Source organism: Pithys albifrons, chromosome 3 (assembly GCF_047495875.1).
Source record: "Pithys albifrons albifrons isolate INPA30051 chromosome 3, PitAlb_v1, whole genome shotgun sequence".
In the NCBI taxonomy this organism is placed as follows: Eukaryota; Metazoa; Chordata; class Aves; order Passeriformes; family Thamnophilidae; genus Pithys; species Pithys albifrons.
This window is the reverse complement of record NC_092460.1, coordinates 6,277,142-6,296,139: the sequence shown is the minus strand read 5'-3', so window position 1 is coordinate 6,296,139 and position 18,998 is coordinate 6,277,142. Positions and strand designations below refer to the sequence as shown.

Here is an 18,998-nt window from a genome sequence, read left to right as displayed (position 1 = left end):
AGCCTTTGAATGGAGCCTCTGGCCCCACAGTGCTGGGGCACAAGGTTGGTTTTGCTGAGCAGGCAGCCAGGTAAGGCAGGGCACCAAATGCCATTTGTTTCCTGAACTGTGCTGCCTTCCAGGGTAAAGTCTTAATGGAAGCACAAGGAAGGAGAGCTGTCCCAGGGACTGAACCACCCATGTTCAGTCACGATCAAACAGAGCAGTGCTCATGAACAAAATGGCATTTTCTAACCCCCTTTATTGACCCACCTGTGAAACAAAGGAGGAACATCCCTCCTAAGTACTTGCTGCAATGCCCTTTCTTGCCTGTTATTTTTCATTTGTGCTTTGGAGCAGCAATCGGCACCTAACTCTAAAGAGGCTGCCACATGCAATTACAGAGAGAAAGTCTTGAAGGACACAGAGATGAAGCAGAGAGACGTTTGAAATATACTTAAAGGGAACAGCTTTGTTTGGCTGCGTGGCCTTTTGCAGTCCTGTAATTCTTTATGTCCATTATAATAGAAAGATCAAATTTCTCATTTTCTCATCTCTGTATCTAGAGAAATGCAAAAATTCTCACACTTGACCTCTCTGAGCCCTCCTTTCCCAGATTTGCTTACCAACACTTTGTCACTGTCACCTCTTTGATGAAGGCACCTGTGTGTTCAGGAAAGTTGCTCTGCTAACTACAAAGGACCCAGTTTCCAAAGCCCATCATGCTGCACATCCCAACAGCACTTAATTCATGGAGCAACCTATGTCTGGCAGCTGTTTCCTTGTCTCCCTCTTAGATTTCATTACAAATTAGCATAGATTTAATTGGGAATTGAGGGCCAGGCTGTTCCTGCCATCTTTGCAAACACAAGGAGGTCCAGAATGAGGCATGTCCTGACCCAGTGTGAGGGGAGAAGGGAATGTTATCCTCATGGCTTTGCTCATGCTTTGTCCTTGATGATGTGGCAGCACTCCAAGGACACAGGGAGGGCAGATGTGGGAAACCATCACTACTGCAGTGAGGAGCTTCTTCCTCACGTTCAGGGTGAGGTGCAGCACACACGTGTAGCAGAGCCCTGAGGCCCAGTGAGGACTCACCTGCCATCCCCACCCAGTCCTGGCAGCTCCCTCCAGCTTTCTGCCCTCTGTCTGCCCATCAGGGCCACGCTGTACTTACAGAACAGAACATGGAAGGGGTAACTCACTGGAAGCAGCCTGTGCCTATCCACACACCACAATGGGTCTAAGTCCTGTCTCCAACCTGACAGTGATTCATTACACACAGAAAACCTTTTCCCTTTTCAATGCTCTAAGTCCTACAGAAGAGGAATGACCTCAGACATGGGGAGCAACATATGCTGTGAAATATTCGACTATTGCTGTCCCTGTACCACTCGCCACCCACAAAAGTGAGCAGAACAGAAATGCAAAAGGCTAAATCCACACAGACATCAGACCCTTCTGCAATCTGCTGCCAGGTCTTGGCTAAGTCAAACTTTATCTCAGAGAAGTTATCTCTGGGGAGTAACATGAAATAATCCATATATACTTTTATTTTTAATCTTTAGCTGGTACTTTATGAGACTGAACAAAGACACAGACATGTTGAGGATTCTACCAAGGATGCATCTGCCTCCAGATGAAAGGATCCTGACATCAAACTGACTGCAGCTGGGACGGAAAGTTTTAAATCACTGCGATCAACACAAGTTTTGCACCAAAGTACAAATACACATGTCATGATTTCCTCTGGGTGACAGGAAAATCCTGTTATTCTACTTATGAATGGGCCTCATTAAGTAGAAAAAAAACCTGTTGGTGCAACCTGTTCCTTTTTAAATTAAGCATATTAAAGTTGATAGATAGCCCTAATTCTCTGCTCAGCCTTTTATGCTTTGCAGTAACACCACTTCCATTGTTAGGGAAAGTCTTGAGTTTGCATAATCTGCTTTTCATTTCTCTGGCAGCTGCAGATCATTCTTGGTGACTAAATTAAAAACATTTTCTTTCAAGAATCCACCGGATCTGTCCTCTTTTTTCTCCCCTTAAGTTGGGAAGAAAATAAGAAAACAAAGCCTTCCCAACAAGCATTAAATCCTGTCAGATCAGGCTGGAAGGTCACCTCATCCATCCCTCTGCCCCGAGGCAAAAATCAACTCTTCTTAAGCCATCCCTGACAGATGCTCATCTAACTCTAATAAGCACCCATTGATGATTTCACAGCCTGGTCTTGGCTTACTTCATGGCTACAAGGCTGACCTCAGTGTCCCTTACCACAGTCAAAGCTCCTCCCTGCTTGACCTGTTGACTGCAGCTGGGATGGAAAGTTTTCCTGGTTTGGAATCTTTGAAGGTTTGGCATTTCACTTCAAAGATTCCAAACCAGGAAAATCAGAGAATTTTTCATATTTCATCTGAAAATAAAAAGAACACTGTTCTAGTCTGTATATGGCTTAAGAGGAATAACACTTGTATGTATTATCATTAGCCTATGTATAAGAAAATATATAGAGAGATAAAAAGAACTCTTTTAGGTAAAAGGTATGTATATAAGAGTATAGGAACATTGTCTGATTGAAACTAAATTCCCATACATTTGATTTCACCCACCTGTCATAAAATGCTGAATGGAGGGACACAGAATGCAACAGACAAATTAAGCAATTTTCTATTTTATAGAAAGGACAAAGTAATTAAACATGTTAATTTTTACATTTATTTGACGAAACTGTGTACATAGCATTAATCTTTGCAGCACAATAACTGTGTACACACACAGTGAGTGGTTTTGAGACCAGAAGTGAGACACACAGTGTGAGACTCAAACAGTTCTTCCACAGAAGGTTTCTGTTTCCAGTATTAAAATATATAAAATAGAGTGCAGCTGTTTTATTTATTGTGGTGAGGTAAACATTTCTTCCTTCAGAGCAGTGTGCTTTTATGTACCTTCCAGAGAGCTGCTAACGATACCCTTCTCCTTAATTCTGTCAATAACTACACACCTAGTGGCATATTTATTGCTGTTCTAATGGTCACACATTTTTTCCTTGAGCAATATGTAGAGAAAGGAATGGAGAACAAAAAACCTGCAGGAATTGATGATAGCAACCTATCCACACTATTTGTGTCAAGAGCCAAAGATTAGTGCAGATAATTTATTTTGTGTGTAACAGTTCTAATGGAAATGTCAAGAAAAATTTATTTACATTTTTCTAAGCAGAACATGGTATTGATTAGAGCCACTCAAAAATCACAATTAAGAATTTATTACACAAATTTTTACCTCTCTGCCCATTTATAGGACCAGATCATAATATCCCTTCATTTGTTCACTGTTCAAATTTATCGATGACTTTCAGCACATAATTCCTGGGCTGAGTGAGATTTGTGCTGAGTCCTTTAGTCATATAAGCTGTTTGGTATTGCCTTCTGTTCCCTGAATGAATGATTTGTGTAACTAACACCTTGAATTTTGACTGTCACAAAAGAACATATAATCATAATAAATCTTGGTCAATATCTGAGTACTGAAACTTAGATTCTTTCTTTTCCTTGTACATGTTTTTACTGACGCCTGAGAAATCAAATACCTTAAAAATGGAAAAAGTTCATTTGTGTTTCACTCTCAATAAATCAGAAATGCTTTTTGGAAGTTAAATCAATTGAAGAATACTCCATGCTCCTGACAGAAAACTGCTTCAGTTTCTCATCTTATTTTAAAAACTCACAGCAGTGACATACCTGTGAGGGAGGTTATCTTGAAAAGTTAGCAGCCATTTCCCCCCTGGCTCCCTCCTGAAGCTCCCTGCATGGCATTGCTACACCTGGAAATACTGCCCCTCATTTCCAAAAGCTAGAAAATAAATGAATCACATTTCACAGGCTTATAGGCACAGTAAAGGAGTGGAAGGTCTTTTCACTACCAACTATTCAATCCCTTTTTCTACAGTGAGGTATACTTTGGCATCGACAAAAGAAAATCATCTTAAGGCAAAATCAGTGGTTTCTAAAAAGGAAAATACACATCATTCATTTGAATAAAAATAGGTATTGTAAGCACAACTTTTTACAGTATTGTAAAAGTCCATAAAAATATAACTCCATTATTCATTTGCTGACTCTTTACAATATTAAAAAATGAATGAAAACATTGTGAAATAGGTGACCTACATGTGTTTGATTAAAGAACAATCCTGTTGACAAAAGTCGATTACTAATTATTGTGTCTTATCAGATGAGTTTATCAGTGATGATTTCAGGAGAAACATAAAAGAGCTTTATGAAGTGAAGTATTACTTATTACAATTGTAACAAAATTATCAAAATTAGATAAAGACCTAAAAACTTTTGTAACTGCACAAGTTCTGAAGCCTAACTGCAAGCCTAAGGCCTGGGCTGGCCGTGTGTTACAAATTAAATCCACCAAACCTGGTGAGTGCTTAGGAAAATTCCACCAATCCTCTGGGACAACAAATGGAATGATGTTTTGTGACACACAGACACTTCCATGAGGATAACCTTGCAGGTGTTATTTCCTGGCCACACAAGCCACTGCCTTCCTTGCTGCATCCTCCAGGTCACTGGCAGATGTGATGGGCAGGCCACTCTCACTCAGAATCCGCTGGGCTTCATGGACGTTTGTGCCTAAAAAAGAACACTGACTACAATTAGTGCCTAATATCAATGAATAAATGAATGTCTTCCAGCACATCTATAAAAGCAGTTAATGCTTCGAACTACACATCAGTTCAGTTTAACAACAGATTGAACGAGTGGCTTAGACCGAGCTGAGAAGGAACTCTTAATTTCAACAACAATGCAATGTGGTAATAGCACTCATATGCACAGCAGGGGTTTTGTGGAGATCAGAGGGTCAGTTCAGCATCCACCAGAGTCAGCAGGACACTCTGCAAGAGCAGCAGATAATGGGCCCTGGATCAGGCCTTTAAGACACTCAGATCTAACACACTTATTAGCCCCAATCAGCTACAGCTAATCAGTAGTCAGTGAGCCAACAATAAGTAAAATTCACCCATGGTAATTGAAAGCTGCAAAATGGGCTAAGGAAAGGCAAATATTTGGGTAATCCTGAAAATATAACTTTTACATTTCTGCCAACAAGGGGGAACACAGAGAACTCTGAAATATTCAGCATGACACCATTCCCTCCTCTGCAGCTGCACTAAATCAGTATAATCACAGAGTCATTTAGGTTGGAAAAGACTCTTAAGATCCTCAACTCCAACTGCAAATCCAGCACTGCCAAGCCCATGTCACTGAGCAGCACCTCTGCCCCACCTCCAAGGAGACTGCAGATATTCAGGACAAGGGCTCCATTTTCCATATAAAAAGCTCCATTTTAGTCAACAGATTACATGCCCATTAAAGATAAAAAATCCCAAACTGAAAAAGATACTTCAGGAAAGTACCTTTTCTCCACTGTTCACATTTGTATAAAAGACAAGCACATCACCTTCCCATTTATTTCAGCTCGTTCTTGTTGGAAAACAAAGAAAACCCAGAAAATCTGACTTCTCCAGAGCTTTCTCCAGCACTGTCAGGTGACACTTTTGATCACTGCCATGCTCTGTCCACAGAAGAGCCTGGAGTCAGGTAACCCACTGAGGAAGCAGAATCCACACTTTGGGATCACACACTGGTCATCAGCACAGGACCCTGAGCTGATCCTCTTTAGAATAATTTCTATCCCTCTCCTCCACATCATGTTCCTCGTTCATTTGCCATGTCAAAATGCTTAATTACTTTGTAATTCCTAGACCTAGCAAAATGAATTTTAATTATATTTGGAGCTATACACTAATTATACCCTTAATTATTAACCAAGCAAGAAGCAGACTCTTTACTGTGCAACCAGAATGCTCATTTTAAAGGACAAATTGTCAATTTTTTTTTTCCAGACTTCATAAAACGTCTGAAATGGTACAGCAGAAGTGGAGAATTTCAAAAGGCTGTTTCATCAGTGAGCTCAAGTCAGAATTCTCACTCCTGGCACTGAAAGGGAGCAAAGACCTCCCCGTCCCAGCAGGCCCAGCACTTTGTGATGGGAGAGGCAGGTGTTGGGAAGAGGATTGTGGGACCCCATCTGCTCCCTGTGTAAGGGCACAGGCAGAGCAGGTCAGGCTTCCCATCGATATGCAAAGGACACACTGGAGGACTCGTGTAGGAAGGTCAAAGGCATCTGAAATCTCTGACAGAAGGGGGATTTGGTTGCTTGGTAACATCCAGAACTGTACAGAACTTCTCCTATGGAAAAAAATAAAATTATGGGCAAAAAGAGCACAATATTAGAATTTTGTTCAATCATCCTGTGCAGGATAATGTGGAGGCTGCTGCTTGTGAGCACAGCATGGCCCAGGGCAGGCAGGAGGCACTGCCAAGGTTCTCCTCTCTGCTCAGTCCCTCACATTTGGGCAGTGATTCCCATCAAACCTTGAAGGTTTTGTCTATTATTTAGATACAGGCGTGACAAACACTTAAAGCACTCAAGACTGTACCCATCTCTCAAAGAGGATTCTGTAAGACAACGTGTTGTGAGGAGAGAAAGATGGGAAGAGGTCAATTTTCCTGGAAGTTTTCCCAGAGAGAAAAAAAAAATTGTACTATTCGTGATAGTCATGTATTTAAAACTAACTTTAGTCTTCACTAAGTGGCCAATATTAATTTACTAACGGGTCAGAGAGGGAACAATACATTGGATCTGTTCTGCACTGCATTGATTGCTCTGCACACCAGTTGTCTAACATGCATTACAAAATCAATACAAAACACAGGCCCCCAAGAAGGGAGGGGGAGTTTATGCAGGGAAATGAAAAGATGAAAGCAAATAAACCCATCTCACTGCAGTCTAAAGAGTAAGAGTACATTTTGTATATATTAAATAAAACACTTTTATAGCCAGGCCATACAACTGAACACATTTTTCAGCAAGCATCTCCTTTGCTGTAATTTTCTTTATTTTTAGTGATGGCTTTTTCTCTCATTGTGATTAAGTGTTTTATCTATGTGGAGAATATGAAGATTATAATGAGAGGCTGCTGAAAGCAAAGGTAAGAGATTTAAAATTAAACATCCAGAAGACACTGGAAATATTTAGGAATCTACAAAGAGTCTTGTTGCAATAGATGTTAAAATAAACAAAGAATCCCACTATTCCAACATTAACCTCCTGCCACTGGATGGTGTCAGAGAACTGTAAACAGAATCCCATGGCCAGGCTATCAGAGCAACCTGCCCTTCACCTGCACTGCAGCCAACCAGAACACAAAATTCACAGGACTGAAGGCTCTGGGGCTTTTGTTGTTGCTGGCTTTTTTTGTTTGGTTGGTTTACTTTGGTTTTTTGTGGGTTTTAGGCTTTTTTTTTTAAACTGGACTCTATTAAGGGAATGGCAACGGCTTCCTAATAAGAAAAATAAGTTTGCCTTCTGACACACATTCCTGTCAACAACACTCCATGGAAAACCAGGAAAGGTGTAATTTTATCAGCATTTACCTCCAGGCTCCATAAACTAAACATCCTCCTGCTGAAACCTGGTTTCTGAAACAACCTCTCAGTCTGAGCACATGCAATCCCTCACATTTACATTCTGTTGCCTTGAAATCTCTGCTATCAGTAGCAAAGCAAATATATTCAACTCATTACCAAAAAACACTACTAATAAATATTCTGTCTAAGCATGTTCCTATAAATGGTAAGATTACAGCAGCACACATTGTGAGAACTGCAGAGGCTGAATGAAAATCCAACAAACAAACAAAACACCCCCAATCACAGTCCCTGTGCAGGATTTGGATAATGTTCTTTTATTCACTTGCACTGCCACAACCCCATCAGGAACAGCTGAATTGCCTCTGTTCAGTGCTGATGGCTGGAGAGGATGGAGGATTCTGCAGGGCCATTTCTGGCTTTGCAGGTGAGTAAGACATAAGGGCATAAGACTCATTGGGAATATACTAAAGAAAACTAACATGTAAAATAATCTGATTTCCTCAAAACATCCTCCTATAGCAGAAAGATTCACAATGTGCAGAATGTCAAACAGTGTTACTGACATGACCATGTGCCCATGTTACAGCCAATAGCAGGGCCCAGCTTTGATGCTGCTCTGCTGAGTGTATTTAAAGCCAAACCTCCCCCAGAACTGTGACTTTGTAACACCCCATTCTTGTCTCTTGACAGGCAATTTGGGACACTAACAATCAAAAAATCAGACATCCATACTAAACCATACTTGGGAGTGAGATCCACAAGCTGTAGCAAAATTTAATTTGGGTGTTGAAGATTTCTGAGTATTTTTAAAAAATAATTAGATCCTGAAAAACATAGAGGGTCACTAATCACAACAATGAAAAACAGAAAAGGAAATTTTTGATTCAGACATTTGAATAAAAGTCAACTTGCTCCTAGTACAGTTTCAACACATTAAGTAATTCTAATTCCTCCCAATTCTTCTCGTCCTGACCAAAGAAGCACAGAATTCACTTCTTGAAAGAGAAAGAACGTAGAATTTCCAGCACAGAAAGCAGATATCTAATTCCCAATTCTTTTTTATTCTTCCCTCTTTTCATCTAACTCTGAGCTACATAAATGAGAAACAAGATTTGGCTTCCATTCAGCACTCCTAGCTCGTTTTCACAAAACTTAACTGAAGTACATTACATTTTAAAGGGAAGAAAAGTCCTGCACAAACCCAGCAGCAGTTAGTTTTCTATCTGAAAAAGATAAAATCTGGAATATGTGGTTTCTCCATTTGTCCATGAGCTTTTTAAACAATAATCCTGTGTCTCAGCTGGTGAGTTCTTTACTGATAAGGGAAGCAAACATATGTAATTATAAAGTTACCATTTTCAAAGAGGAGAGTAATCCTTTCTTTATCCACTGGTAAAACGGCTTGTAATTATTATACAACTGAGACCAAAGATTTGTCCCCAGAATCCCACTAAATCAAGACAGATTTGACTGATTAAAACTCTAGTCATCAAGACACTTGTAGTCCAGTACATGTGGGCAAAGAGTCTTTAAAGTGCAGGTCACAAATCCGTTAGATTTATGGGAATAATCATGAACCTTCTGTTGGAAAAATGTTCAAAATGGAAATCCAAAAGAATGCTTGTCCCTTTTTCTCCTTTTTGAACTGTAAAATGTTATAAGTGATGTTCTAAAAAGTCTGGGGTAGTTTTATTACTTCCAAAGTACTCATTATTAATTCAAAATCCTTACATGTTTAAATAACCCGGTGTGAGTTCACAGAAAACAATGAGGATGATTAAGGATCCAGAGGGATTGATTTCTGAGAAAAGATTAAAAGGACCAAACAGATATATATTTATATTGCTTGGTTGGGTGATTAAGGAGGAGTTACTACCCAACAGTTTTTAAGTACAACATATGAAGGCTGTAAACATCACAACTCTTTGTTTAGTACGAACTGATGGGTAATACTGGCAATGAAAGAAGGAACTAGAAACTTCTGAGATAAAGATTATGTGAAAGTTGGAGCTTTGCTGTATTACTATGGCACTCAGTTTCCTAAAAAAAACACCTCCATGGTATCACCTTCTCCAGAGTTAGCAACCAGCCCAGGAGAAGCACAACAGCAGCCCCGGTGAAGGGGGAGCAGCCTCGGGAAGATGGTCAGCAAAGGAGATTTGTATTAAAGTCTGTGCATCCTGAAGACTCATCTGATGAAGCAGCAAACGACTCAAACTTCCCAGGCACCTCTGGAGGGCTCTCTGCAACCTCCAGGCAGGAGCATTCCTGCTCCACACCTTCTCTGCCAGACAAACTCTGCACTACCACTCAGACTCTTCTCATGCAGCCCAGGGACTGCTTCACCTCTTGTAATCTCTCAGAAGTCATGTTAAAAAAATAAATCACTTTTTCTTCTGCACAATCCTGGAAGTATCAAAATTACTGGAGAAAGGTCAAGCAAACCCAGTGGCAGACCCAGCAGACTGCAGTTTAAAACAAGCAAGTTGACTTTCTTGTTTCTCTTATAACAGTTTCAAATATTGCAATACAAACATCTTGTTCATAAGGAAAAGCAACAGTTTTTTCAATATCTTCACTTAAAAACCAGTAGCTACAATAGATGAAAAGTCTTGCAGATCTGACAGATAAACTTTTTCCCAGCTATGACAGACAGGAAAAGTTTATTTTGCTATGACAAAAAGCTAAACAACATTGCCTGGAGTTGATAAACAATGAGATTTTGTATTATTAAACTTTGCTGCTTCTAACCAACATCCATCAGTCTCTCCTTCATCCATAGCAAACTATTTACTTAGTCTCTTAAGGTGTTGGGTGGTGCTGCATCATCCAAAGAAAATTTTCACAATGTTTCTAAAATCCATTGTCAAGTACTTAAATTTCCCTGCACTTACCACAGCAAAAGTCACGGCAGCACATGAGAATGAGGGATGGGAAAATGCCCATTCTCATGCAAAACAAAGTAAGTATCTCCCTAACCAAAGGGCTTCCTGGGCAATCTACACCTTCAGGAGTCCTGTTGATGTTATTTTTTGGTGTATTCAGAGCGTATTTCCCTCCTCCCTCTATCACAGTGTAAAAAAAAATATTGTAGTTTTGTATCTCAGGTCCATAAAGGGATTCATTTCCCCCTCTCATCACCAACGCTGAGTGACAGGACACTTTATGCTCTTGACACACACCCAAACATGAATATTGATGGTCTTGAGGAAGAGGCCTTAAAAACCACCCAGAAACCCCTTTGTTTTCCAAACCTATTTAGCCAAAAAGAAATGTTTTAAGCTTAACAGAGTTGTGTGCTGATTGCAATCAGAGCACTTTTCACACAAGGGCAGAAGAATCTCCTTCCCACCTTCAGGGCACTTCTCAGAAATTGGAGGCTGAACTCCACACCCACTTTCATTATATTCAAGCTTGAAACTGCCAAAAATGCTGTTCCTCAACCCTCTATTGCTTTTTTGTTCCTAGTGTAACAATGCTGGATGTACTAAAAAAAAATATTCCTTACCATTACCAAACCTTCTGGTCTTTAATGGATTTTAGCTGGATTGGGTATTTGGGAAGAGGAACATGTTACAGCAATTTCTCTCTCCCAAATACTGTTTCTAACGTCTTTCTTTTAATTACGGCATTGGAGTAAATTTAAGAAAACTGTATTTTGCTGCAGGTTTAGCAATAATGGAATTGCACTCAGTAAAAAAAAATCATTTGAAAGAGAAATACCTTCCAGTAAACAGAAACTTGCATCAAAATAATTCCTATTTGCATTGCAAATCTTACAGGCAAACTCATAATGCTTCCACTGCAAAATTTCATTGCTTCAAGTACCACCAGGGACCAAGAATACAGAAATATGAGTTTATCCACTTCAGGTCACGCTATGGCTGGAGAATTGGACATATTGTTTAGACTGAGATGAAGAAAGCCCAAGTGGATTATTATTGGGCACCTGAAGGATGATCTGGGTCTGGAACCATCAGCACTCACCTTCCAGTCTGACCACCAGAGGCACTTTCAGCTCCAGCTCTCGACAGGCTTTGGTGATACCACTGGCTATGATGGCACAGTTCACAATCCCACCAAATATGTTTACAAGGATTGCTTCGACCTGTAGGAAAGAAACGGAGCAGGAAGTAAGTGGGGGATTGTTTGTGTGGTGTTTTGGCTTTGTTTTATAAATAAACACAGGCAAAAGATCCAAACCAGGGTACAAATTCCCCTCTGTCATGCAGGTTCTCATTTATGGAAGGTACAAACTTCACCTCTGCACTCAGAGAACTCGACTCTGAGTCTATTGCTGCTGTAATGTGGAGCAGTGATTAATTGTCTTGGTCTAAATTGGCATGGTAATTAATGTCATAAACACAGTATTAAAAAGGGGGAATTTTTAACAATAAGTATAAATAAAAAGAGCTTTAACAATCTGTAGTTTGGTTTCTTTTTAAATATATTAAATAATCATTGAGGTTGGAGCTCAGAAAACAGTGTAAGAATGTGTGGTACACATGCAATGAAATATTCATGTGGACGCTTCACAAAACAATCTGGATCTTCACTTTATCACAAGAAGTACAGAGGAAAAGGTAATATACTTGCCCTGACTTGATAAAGAGAACTAAAAATCCCTTCTAATTAACAAGGTGAGGCGCGTAATGAAGAGCATTCATTACAACAGGTTAACTGATAGCCTCAAAAAACTGCTATTCATCAGTTCCTGGAAACTGCAATTTCTGCATTCAATTCACAATTAAATTACCCTTTGCAACATACAAGACATTAATACACACGAGATATTAATATGATTTCTTTCCACTTGGTAAGGTAATATTAACCCAAGCACATGTCCCAGGCTTTCAAGCATGGCTTATTACACTGAGGAGGCCACCACAGGGATGCAACTGTGCTGTTTGTCATTCCACAGTGAGGCCAATCCCCAACATTTGGGGTGCTCTGCAAAAAGCTTGGGTGTTGCAAACAAGCTTTGCCAGAATCACCCTGACTCAAAAAAACGAGATAAAGAAGGGATTAGGTCTCAAGGAATGAAATATCACTGGCTTTCACTTGTGCATGATGTCAACTGTAATTATGCCTCACTCAGTGCCCCAGATGAAGGGGTTCAGTGTGCCCAGCCCAGGGAGCCAGACTCCCCCCAGCACAGGGAGCCCCTGCGGGCACACCCGGTGATGGCTCTGCACAGTCAGGTCTGGTGTTTCCCTGCAGACAAAACGTGACAATGAACTCCTGTGATGTGCAGTCACACACAGAGAGCTCATCACTGGTGGGAACACTGCCACCCACAGTACAAAGGGAAACAAAACATCCCAACAGATGCTTCCCACAAGGATCACCTCACTCCTTCAGCAGCTCTCCAGACTGCAAAAACCTCATTTACTGGACACAAATGCAGGGTTTACATTGCACCATTGAATGACAGAAACAAAGAGTGGTTTGAGTGGGAAGGGACCTTAAAAATCATCTCATTCCAACTCCCTGCCATGGCAGGAGCACCTTCCACTAGACCAGGTCTCTCAGAACTTGAACTCCAGTGCTAACACACCACAGCCATGAAACAAAACTGGCAATGGGATCATGTCATTGGCATCTTGCTCATCACCTGCTGCTCCTTTCAGCTCTAAGATTTTTCATGATGCCACCGAAAAGTTATCAGAACAGCTCCCATCTGATCATATGGGACACAGCCTCATTTTCTCCTCTCAAGTTTCTTAGACACCACCTCTTTCATGGAATGCTGATGTTGCAGGTCACTGCCCTTCCCCTGCTATCTCCTTACTATCTGCAGTGCAGTTACCCAATTAAGACCTTCAGGGCATGAAACATCCCTTAATGCTATATAAGTAGAGCAATGATTAGTAATAAAATCCCTTAAAAATCCTGATATCCAAATTCCTACCTCTGAAATTAGGCACAACAATCCAGTACATGACTCCAATCTTTTCAGTTCCTGAAGCCTGTGCAGGAACAGCCTGTGAATGGCTCATGGCATGGTTTCCTCATGCCAGGCAAGGCACAGCAGGCAGCAGAAGGAAATTTAAAACCCAGTCAAAGCAGAACATACAATTTCATTTATTTTAACTCTTCCTTACAGTTTAGACACTTCCATGTCATGTTAGATGCATGCATTTAGGGTTTACTGGGCATTAAGTTGGTGATGTCATTGCAATTATTTATTTCACCTTTGTGTTAAAAAATCATTAGCTCTGCAGAAGCTGCCAACAGTAAAACCTTAGGATGCCCCTTCTCTGCCTTGCTCCTATTGCTTGTGCACACACAAACTTTTCTGTTGTTAGGAAGAGAACAACAGAAAACAAAAAACTGAGCCCTTCAAACTCTTACCACATTAACCCTCATGGCAGAGATATCAACACTTTGGTGTTAAAACACATTAGTGACAGACTCTAACAGTGGGACAAGCCACACTCACCATTCCACCCTTCCTAATACATCCTCCTAATTCAGGGACATTGCCCCAGACATGTGACAGATCAAGTTAACCAAGTGTGTTTACATTATTAGAGATAAGGAGGAGGATTTTATGCCCAGTACAGATATTTTAATTCCTAACTCAGACATTCTCATTTAAGGATCTGCTTTTCAGCTTTCAAGCTGAATTCTAATCAGGCCTTCTAATCCATTGGCACCAAAAGGAAAAAAAATAGTTGAAGGAAATTAGATGCAGCTTGGATAATTGATGTTTGCATGCTTGGCTTTAATAAAGATACACTGTTAAATTAGAGAGGAGTCTAAAAGGATCCAATCAATAAGAAAATGAATCAGGTAGAGAATTCGATCTTGGGTTTTATTGTAATCTTCCAAATAAGCCAAAAGATCAGTTCAAATGATGCTGAGATTGACTTTAACTCTGCTGAAATCTGTGAACATTGTTTATATTTGCTTCAGTAGCCTGACCAGATTCTGCATTTCCAGCTCAAAGAACTTTAACATTCAGACCCAGTAGATGGATGAAGAGGTTTTCAGTGTTTCATGTGCACAGAGAATGCACAATCTTTGCATTACTTGAGTCTTCCCTCCTTCCTTCAGCCTAATACACAGAGTGGAAGGACGGCATCTTAAATCACCCAAACACATAAATACTGTGGAGAAGCTCCCAAGACACAGGAAGGGACACAAGCACTGAAGATCCAGGTCTATTCCCAGTTCATGGAAGGAAACAAAAGGTGCTGTCACCTACAGCTGGATCCAGACACCCAGAGCTGCAAACACACACAGCCCTGACGAGCACTGACACTTAAAACTTTTATATTCCATTTGCACCTCCAATCCCAGGGAATCCCAGTTAAAAACGAAGGGCAGTGTCTTTTAAGAGGTAGGTAGTAATATTAAGAAAGAAACCAAACCACTGGGTAAACCAGGCTGCATAGTTCTTCCCTTTGAATCTAAAAATCCTTCCTATTATTCCAATGGTCTTTATTTTTCATTAATTCAGTCATTCATTCACAGTTACCAAATTTGATTCCATGTGAAAGAAGCAGATTCTCTCCAATTCTCAATACAAAATAATAAAATGTAATAAAACACAGATGCCATACACTTGCACCTTCACTCTTTATCCTTCTGCTCCAACTGATAAGTCAGATACAAACATTTTTATATATCTCTCTATATTATTACAACTTGGACCACAGGTCAAATGAAAATTTTTCTTATTCAGTTTTCAAATATTACTCTAAACCTCCAGCTTTTTATGTCAGACAACATTTATGGTTCATTTGAATAAAGATTAGGCTTACTGTATTCGAGCAGTACGAAAGATTTACAAACTCAAAACATTTGCTTAAAATACCCACTAGAGGACAGTGCAATTCAATGTGGAAAAGAGATGTAAAAATACCTTTGGAGAGGAGAGAAGGGTTATTTTTCCTATTTAAAGACAAACTATTTGATTTTGCTTTTTAAAAAATGATGCAAAATATTACTCTGCCTCTTTTGGATGGAATTTTGAAAGTCTGAAGGTGATAAATTTAAGGAGGCTGAATCAAAAAAAAGCAAAGAAAGAAAGCCTGTAGTCAGGTGAAGATATGCTGATATAATGCAATTTTGAATGTCTTGTACAGTTCTAAAACAGGTCAAGGCTTAAAATCCACTAGTAATGCACCCTGATGCCCTGGCAGGAAAGGAACTCTGATGAATCTCCAAAGCAAAATTCAGATTTTTCTGTCTGGAGGAGACCACAACTGGTAGGCAGGAAAAGCAGATTAAGGATTTTGTCCAAAGGAAATTTTTGGCCTGTATTCAAGAGGTTCCTGAGGAACCAAAGTCTCACCAAGAGCAACACCCTGGTCCTACAACATCCATTGTTGTATGTGGATCCCTTTTCTTGGATGGCAGCTGAGATGGCAGGACCTGGCCTGGCACTGGGGGGAGGCCTTTCTAAAACACAACTCCTTTGGTGCCATTCTGAGTCCCAAATACCAAAATTTTGCAAAATCAAATCTTGTGGGCCCAGTTCCTGGTGTGCTAGAACAGCCAACCTACAGCCTTAAGTCTTTCCTGTTTACAGCAAATTCAGGATCTAGAACAGGATAAAAATGGGTTGGCTTTTGCTGGTTTGAAAGCAATTCAGCAACAATGCTCTGCTCAGTGACCAGGTCCAGGCTGTGGCCAAGCAGCCAGAAGGGAGAGCAGGGAGAGCTCTGGTGCCCTCCAATACCAAAGGCACCTCCCAGAAAGGACCACCAGGAACGGCTCTGCCAGGGGACTTTGTCTTAATTCTCTGTAGCACTGACACAGGAATAAAAATCAAAGGATCAGAGCTCATTAAATTAATAGTATGAGATGAAATGAAGACTGGCAGATTACGCAGCACAGTCCCTGGAGACCTTCCTTTGCCCAGCTGCAAGGGGCTCATGTTTTGGGAACAGAATTATTCCAATGCCAGACACACAGCTTCCTTCATATTCCAAGAAATCATAGCAGGCAGCAGTGTGACCTCAGGAACCTTCATTTTGATTGAATTTCAGTGAGAAGTCTCACATCAGGATGGTTTTGGGAGCATTTTCTCATCTGCAGGGCACGCACCCCCTGCACACCCTGAGCCTTGGCACAAACATATCCATCATGATAATCCATCATTCCCAAGTGGCCCTGGGCTGGGATCACACTGGAGATGTGGGTGTGAAGATGTAAAACCATCAAGGGCTTCCTGTTCATGTGTTCCAACCTGGCCAGGCCTGAGCTGTGCCCTGCCCAGAGACCACTGACCTGTGTTAATGATACAGGCAGGGCAGGCAGGGACTGTCTGCAGCCACACAGGCATGTGGAGCACAACCACCTCCTAATGTAATCCTGATTTGTGATAATAAGGGACAAGAATAAAGAAAGAAAAGAAAATGCTGAGACCACAAAGTTCTGAAGTATATTTGAGAATCTCCATACTCAGGCCAACAGCTTTCAGTACTGTTTTGGGGACACAGTGCAGCAGGGAGTTGCTAGAACAACTGTATTTTGCAAATATGGAAGGATAACTCTTCTATCAGACCATGGGTATATGGAATAAAAGTACATGAATTTGCTCTGACTCTCATTTAAATATCTGAACTTCAAGGAGGTCCAGCCCCTGGATGAACAGCAGATCACACTGCAGAATAACGGGATGAGAACTACTGACATAACCACATACTGCAAGACTGAAAAAACACACATGGTCAATTGATGTGTGTCAGAAGAGAGTGCAATAATTCAGATCTCTTTTGTGCACCCAAAACTAAGTGTAGTTGCATAATTAGGCCTGATTTGGGGGATATTACTGTAGGAAATCAAGGTGCACCCGCTCCTCCTGTGCAGCAGTAAGCACTGGGCAGTAACTACTCAGGGAATTCCTGTTGGCTGTTCCATATTAGCATGATAAGTTAGAGACACCCTCCAAACCCACTCATCCAAGACAGTTTATACAGCAGCATGACTCAAGTAGTTCTTCCACAACAGCAAAGTCTATAAAAATTGATCCAATATTTGCTGAATTTCGCCTCTGCACTTCAGATTAATTTCTCTAAGGCACATCATACACTTTCTCTAATGTTCTTAGTGTCTGGAGTTCCAATTAGGTTTTTGCTAAACAATAATCAGCTCTCTGAAAAACAACATGGTGATGTGATCATTATTTAGGCATGTGACACAGGAGGCAGCAATGTGTTCCTGTTCCTTCAACAACATCCTCTGCCCTGGGGTGCCTCTCTGTACAGTTTCATCACATCTTGTGGTGTGCTGGAAGGGGAAAGGTCAGACAATTTTAAATCATTTAAACTAAAGCAATGCAATATTCCTCAAAAGAGGGAGCACCTGGAGAGCACAGATACGTGATGGAATGGAGCTAGAGCAGCACACAATGCACAGCAAGGGCTGCTGCCAAATGAGCTGCTCAAACAGAGAGTTACATTGGTTGGTGTGTTGTGCTGTGACAGACACCTGGCAAATCACCCAAACCAATACTATTAAGAGGTACAATCACAAATATCCACAACAGGGCCTGACTGAGCAGAACTGCTGATTTGATGACTAGCTCAAGACTTTCTGTTACTTCAGCAGAACCTATCTTTGTTTCCTCTTTAGAAATACCCTATGCAATATAAATAATATACTGATCTAGGGTATCAAAATACTAAGTGAAAGTACTCATCACAAGGGAGAAGAAAGATGAAGAAAAGTTATTCTTGTGCCTAGAGAGACTTGGGACCTTCCTTTTTGTCACCTGAGAAACATCCCTGCTATGGACTCCCTATGCAGAAGAGAAGGAAATGCTCCAGAAGCTCCTATCTAGGTCAGGCTGCTTTTCATACTGAGACAATGAAAACTTTTTAAAAGGAATTCAGCACTTCAAGAAGCTTAATTAAAGTATAAAAATGCATTGTCATGGGTACTCAACGGCATATACACATCTGAAATCTCCAAATAATTAAAATCCGTTCTTTTACAGTAACATTTTAGTCATCAAAACTGTGAATTGCTGTGCTCATTAGGTTCCAAATTACTACCACATAAAAATCAACTCACTATTAACATGTAGTAAACCAAAGTGGAAATAGTAAAACTCAGAAAGGTACTTAGAAGAGTGATAAAGATGCTGGATAAGCCTTGTATACAGAAAGACTAAATAAACCACAGCTTTCCATCTGAGCAAAGGAAGCAGGAGGAGGCTACAGGGCAAGGACAGCACTTGGTAAGGGAAAAAGGTAACCAGGCACAAGCATTCTATACCTGCCTCCAGGTAATTTTATTTCTTAGTCCTTAGTTCTTTTAATGCCAGAGATGGTGAAAATACAAAAGGAGTCCCTTTACTGTTATTTTTAAATATAGCCAGTAGTTATTGTGTGAAACGCTGCCACAGGATATTGTTCCTGTCAAAAGCTTACAGGAGCTGAGGATATACAGTAACAAAGTCCTGGAAAGGAAGCCACCAAGGACTTGTAAATACAAGGATATCAAAGATCACTAGGAAACAGAGGGAATCTATTAGGGAAGTATCCTCACACATTT

At 40.5% G+C, this 18,998-nt stretch overlaps 1 protein-coding gene across 2 annotated transcripts in view; it reads right to left on the bottom strand.

Moving 5' to 3' along the window:
- Window positions 1-2,638: 2,638 nt before the first annotated feature.
- The window catches only part of SUCLG2 (succinate-CoA ligase GDP-forming subunit beta), a 114,625-nt gene continuing 98,265 nt past the window's right edge, over window positions 2,639-18,998 (bottom strand). For both annotated transcript variants that reach the window (XM_071549686.1, XM_071549685.1), the window contains exons 10-11: window positions 11,475-11,595; window positions 2,639-4,622 (exon numbers count right to left, since the gene is read on the bottom strand). In XM_071549686.1, the coding sequence (XP_071405787.1) occupies window positions 4,507-4,622; window positions 11,475-11,595 (237 nt within the window). In that variant the 3' untranslated portion in view covers window positions 2,639-4,506. The remainder of the gene's footprint in view (window positions 4,623-11,474; window positions 11,596-18,998) is intronic.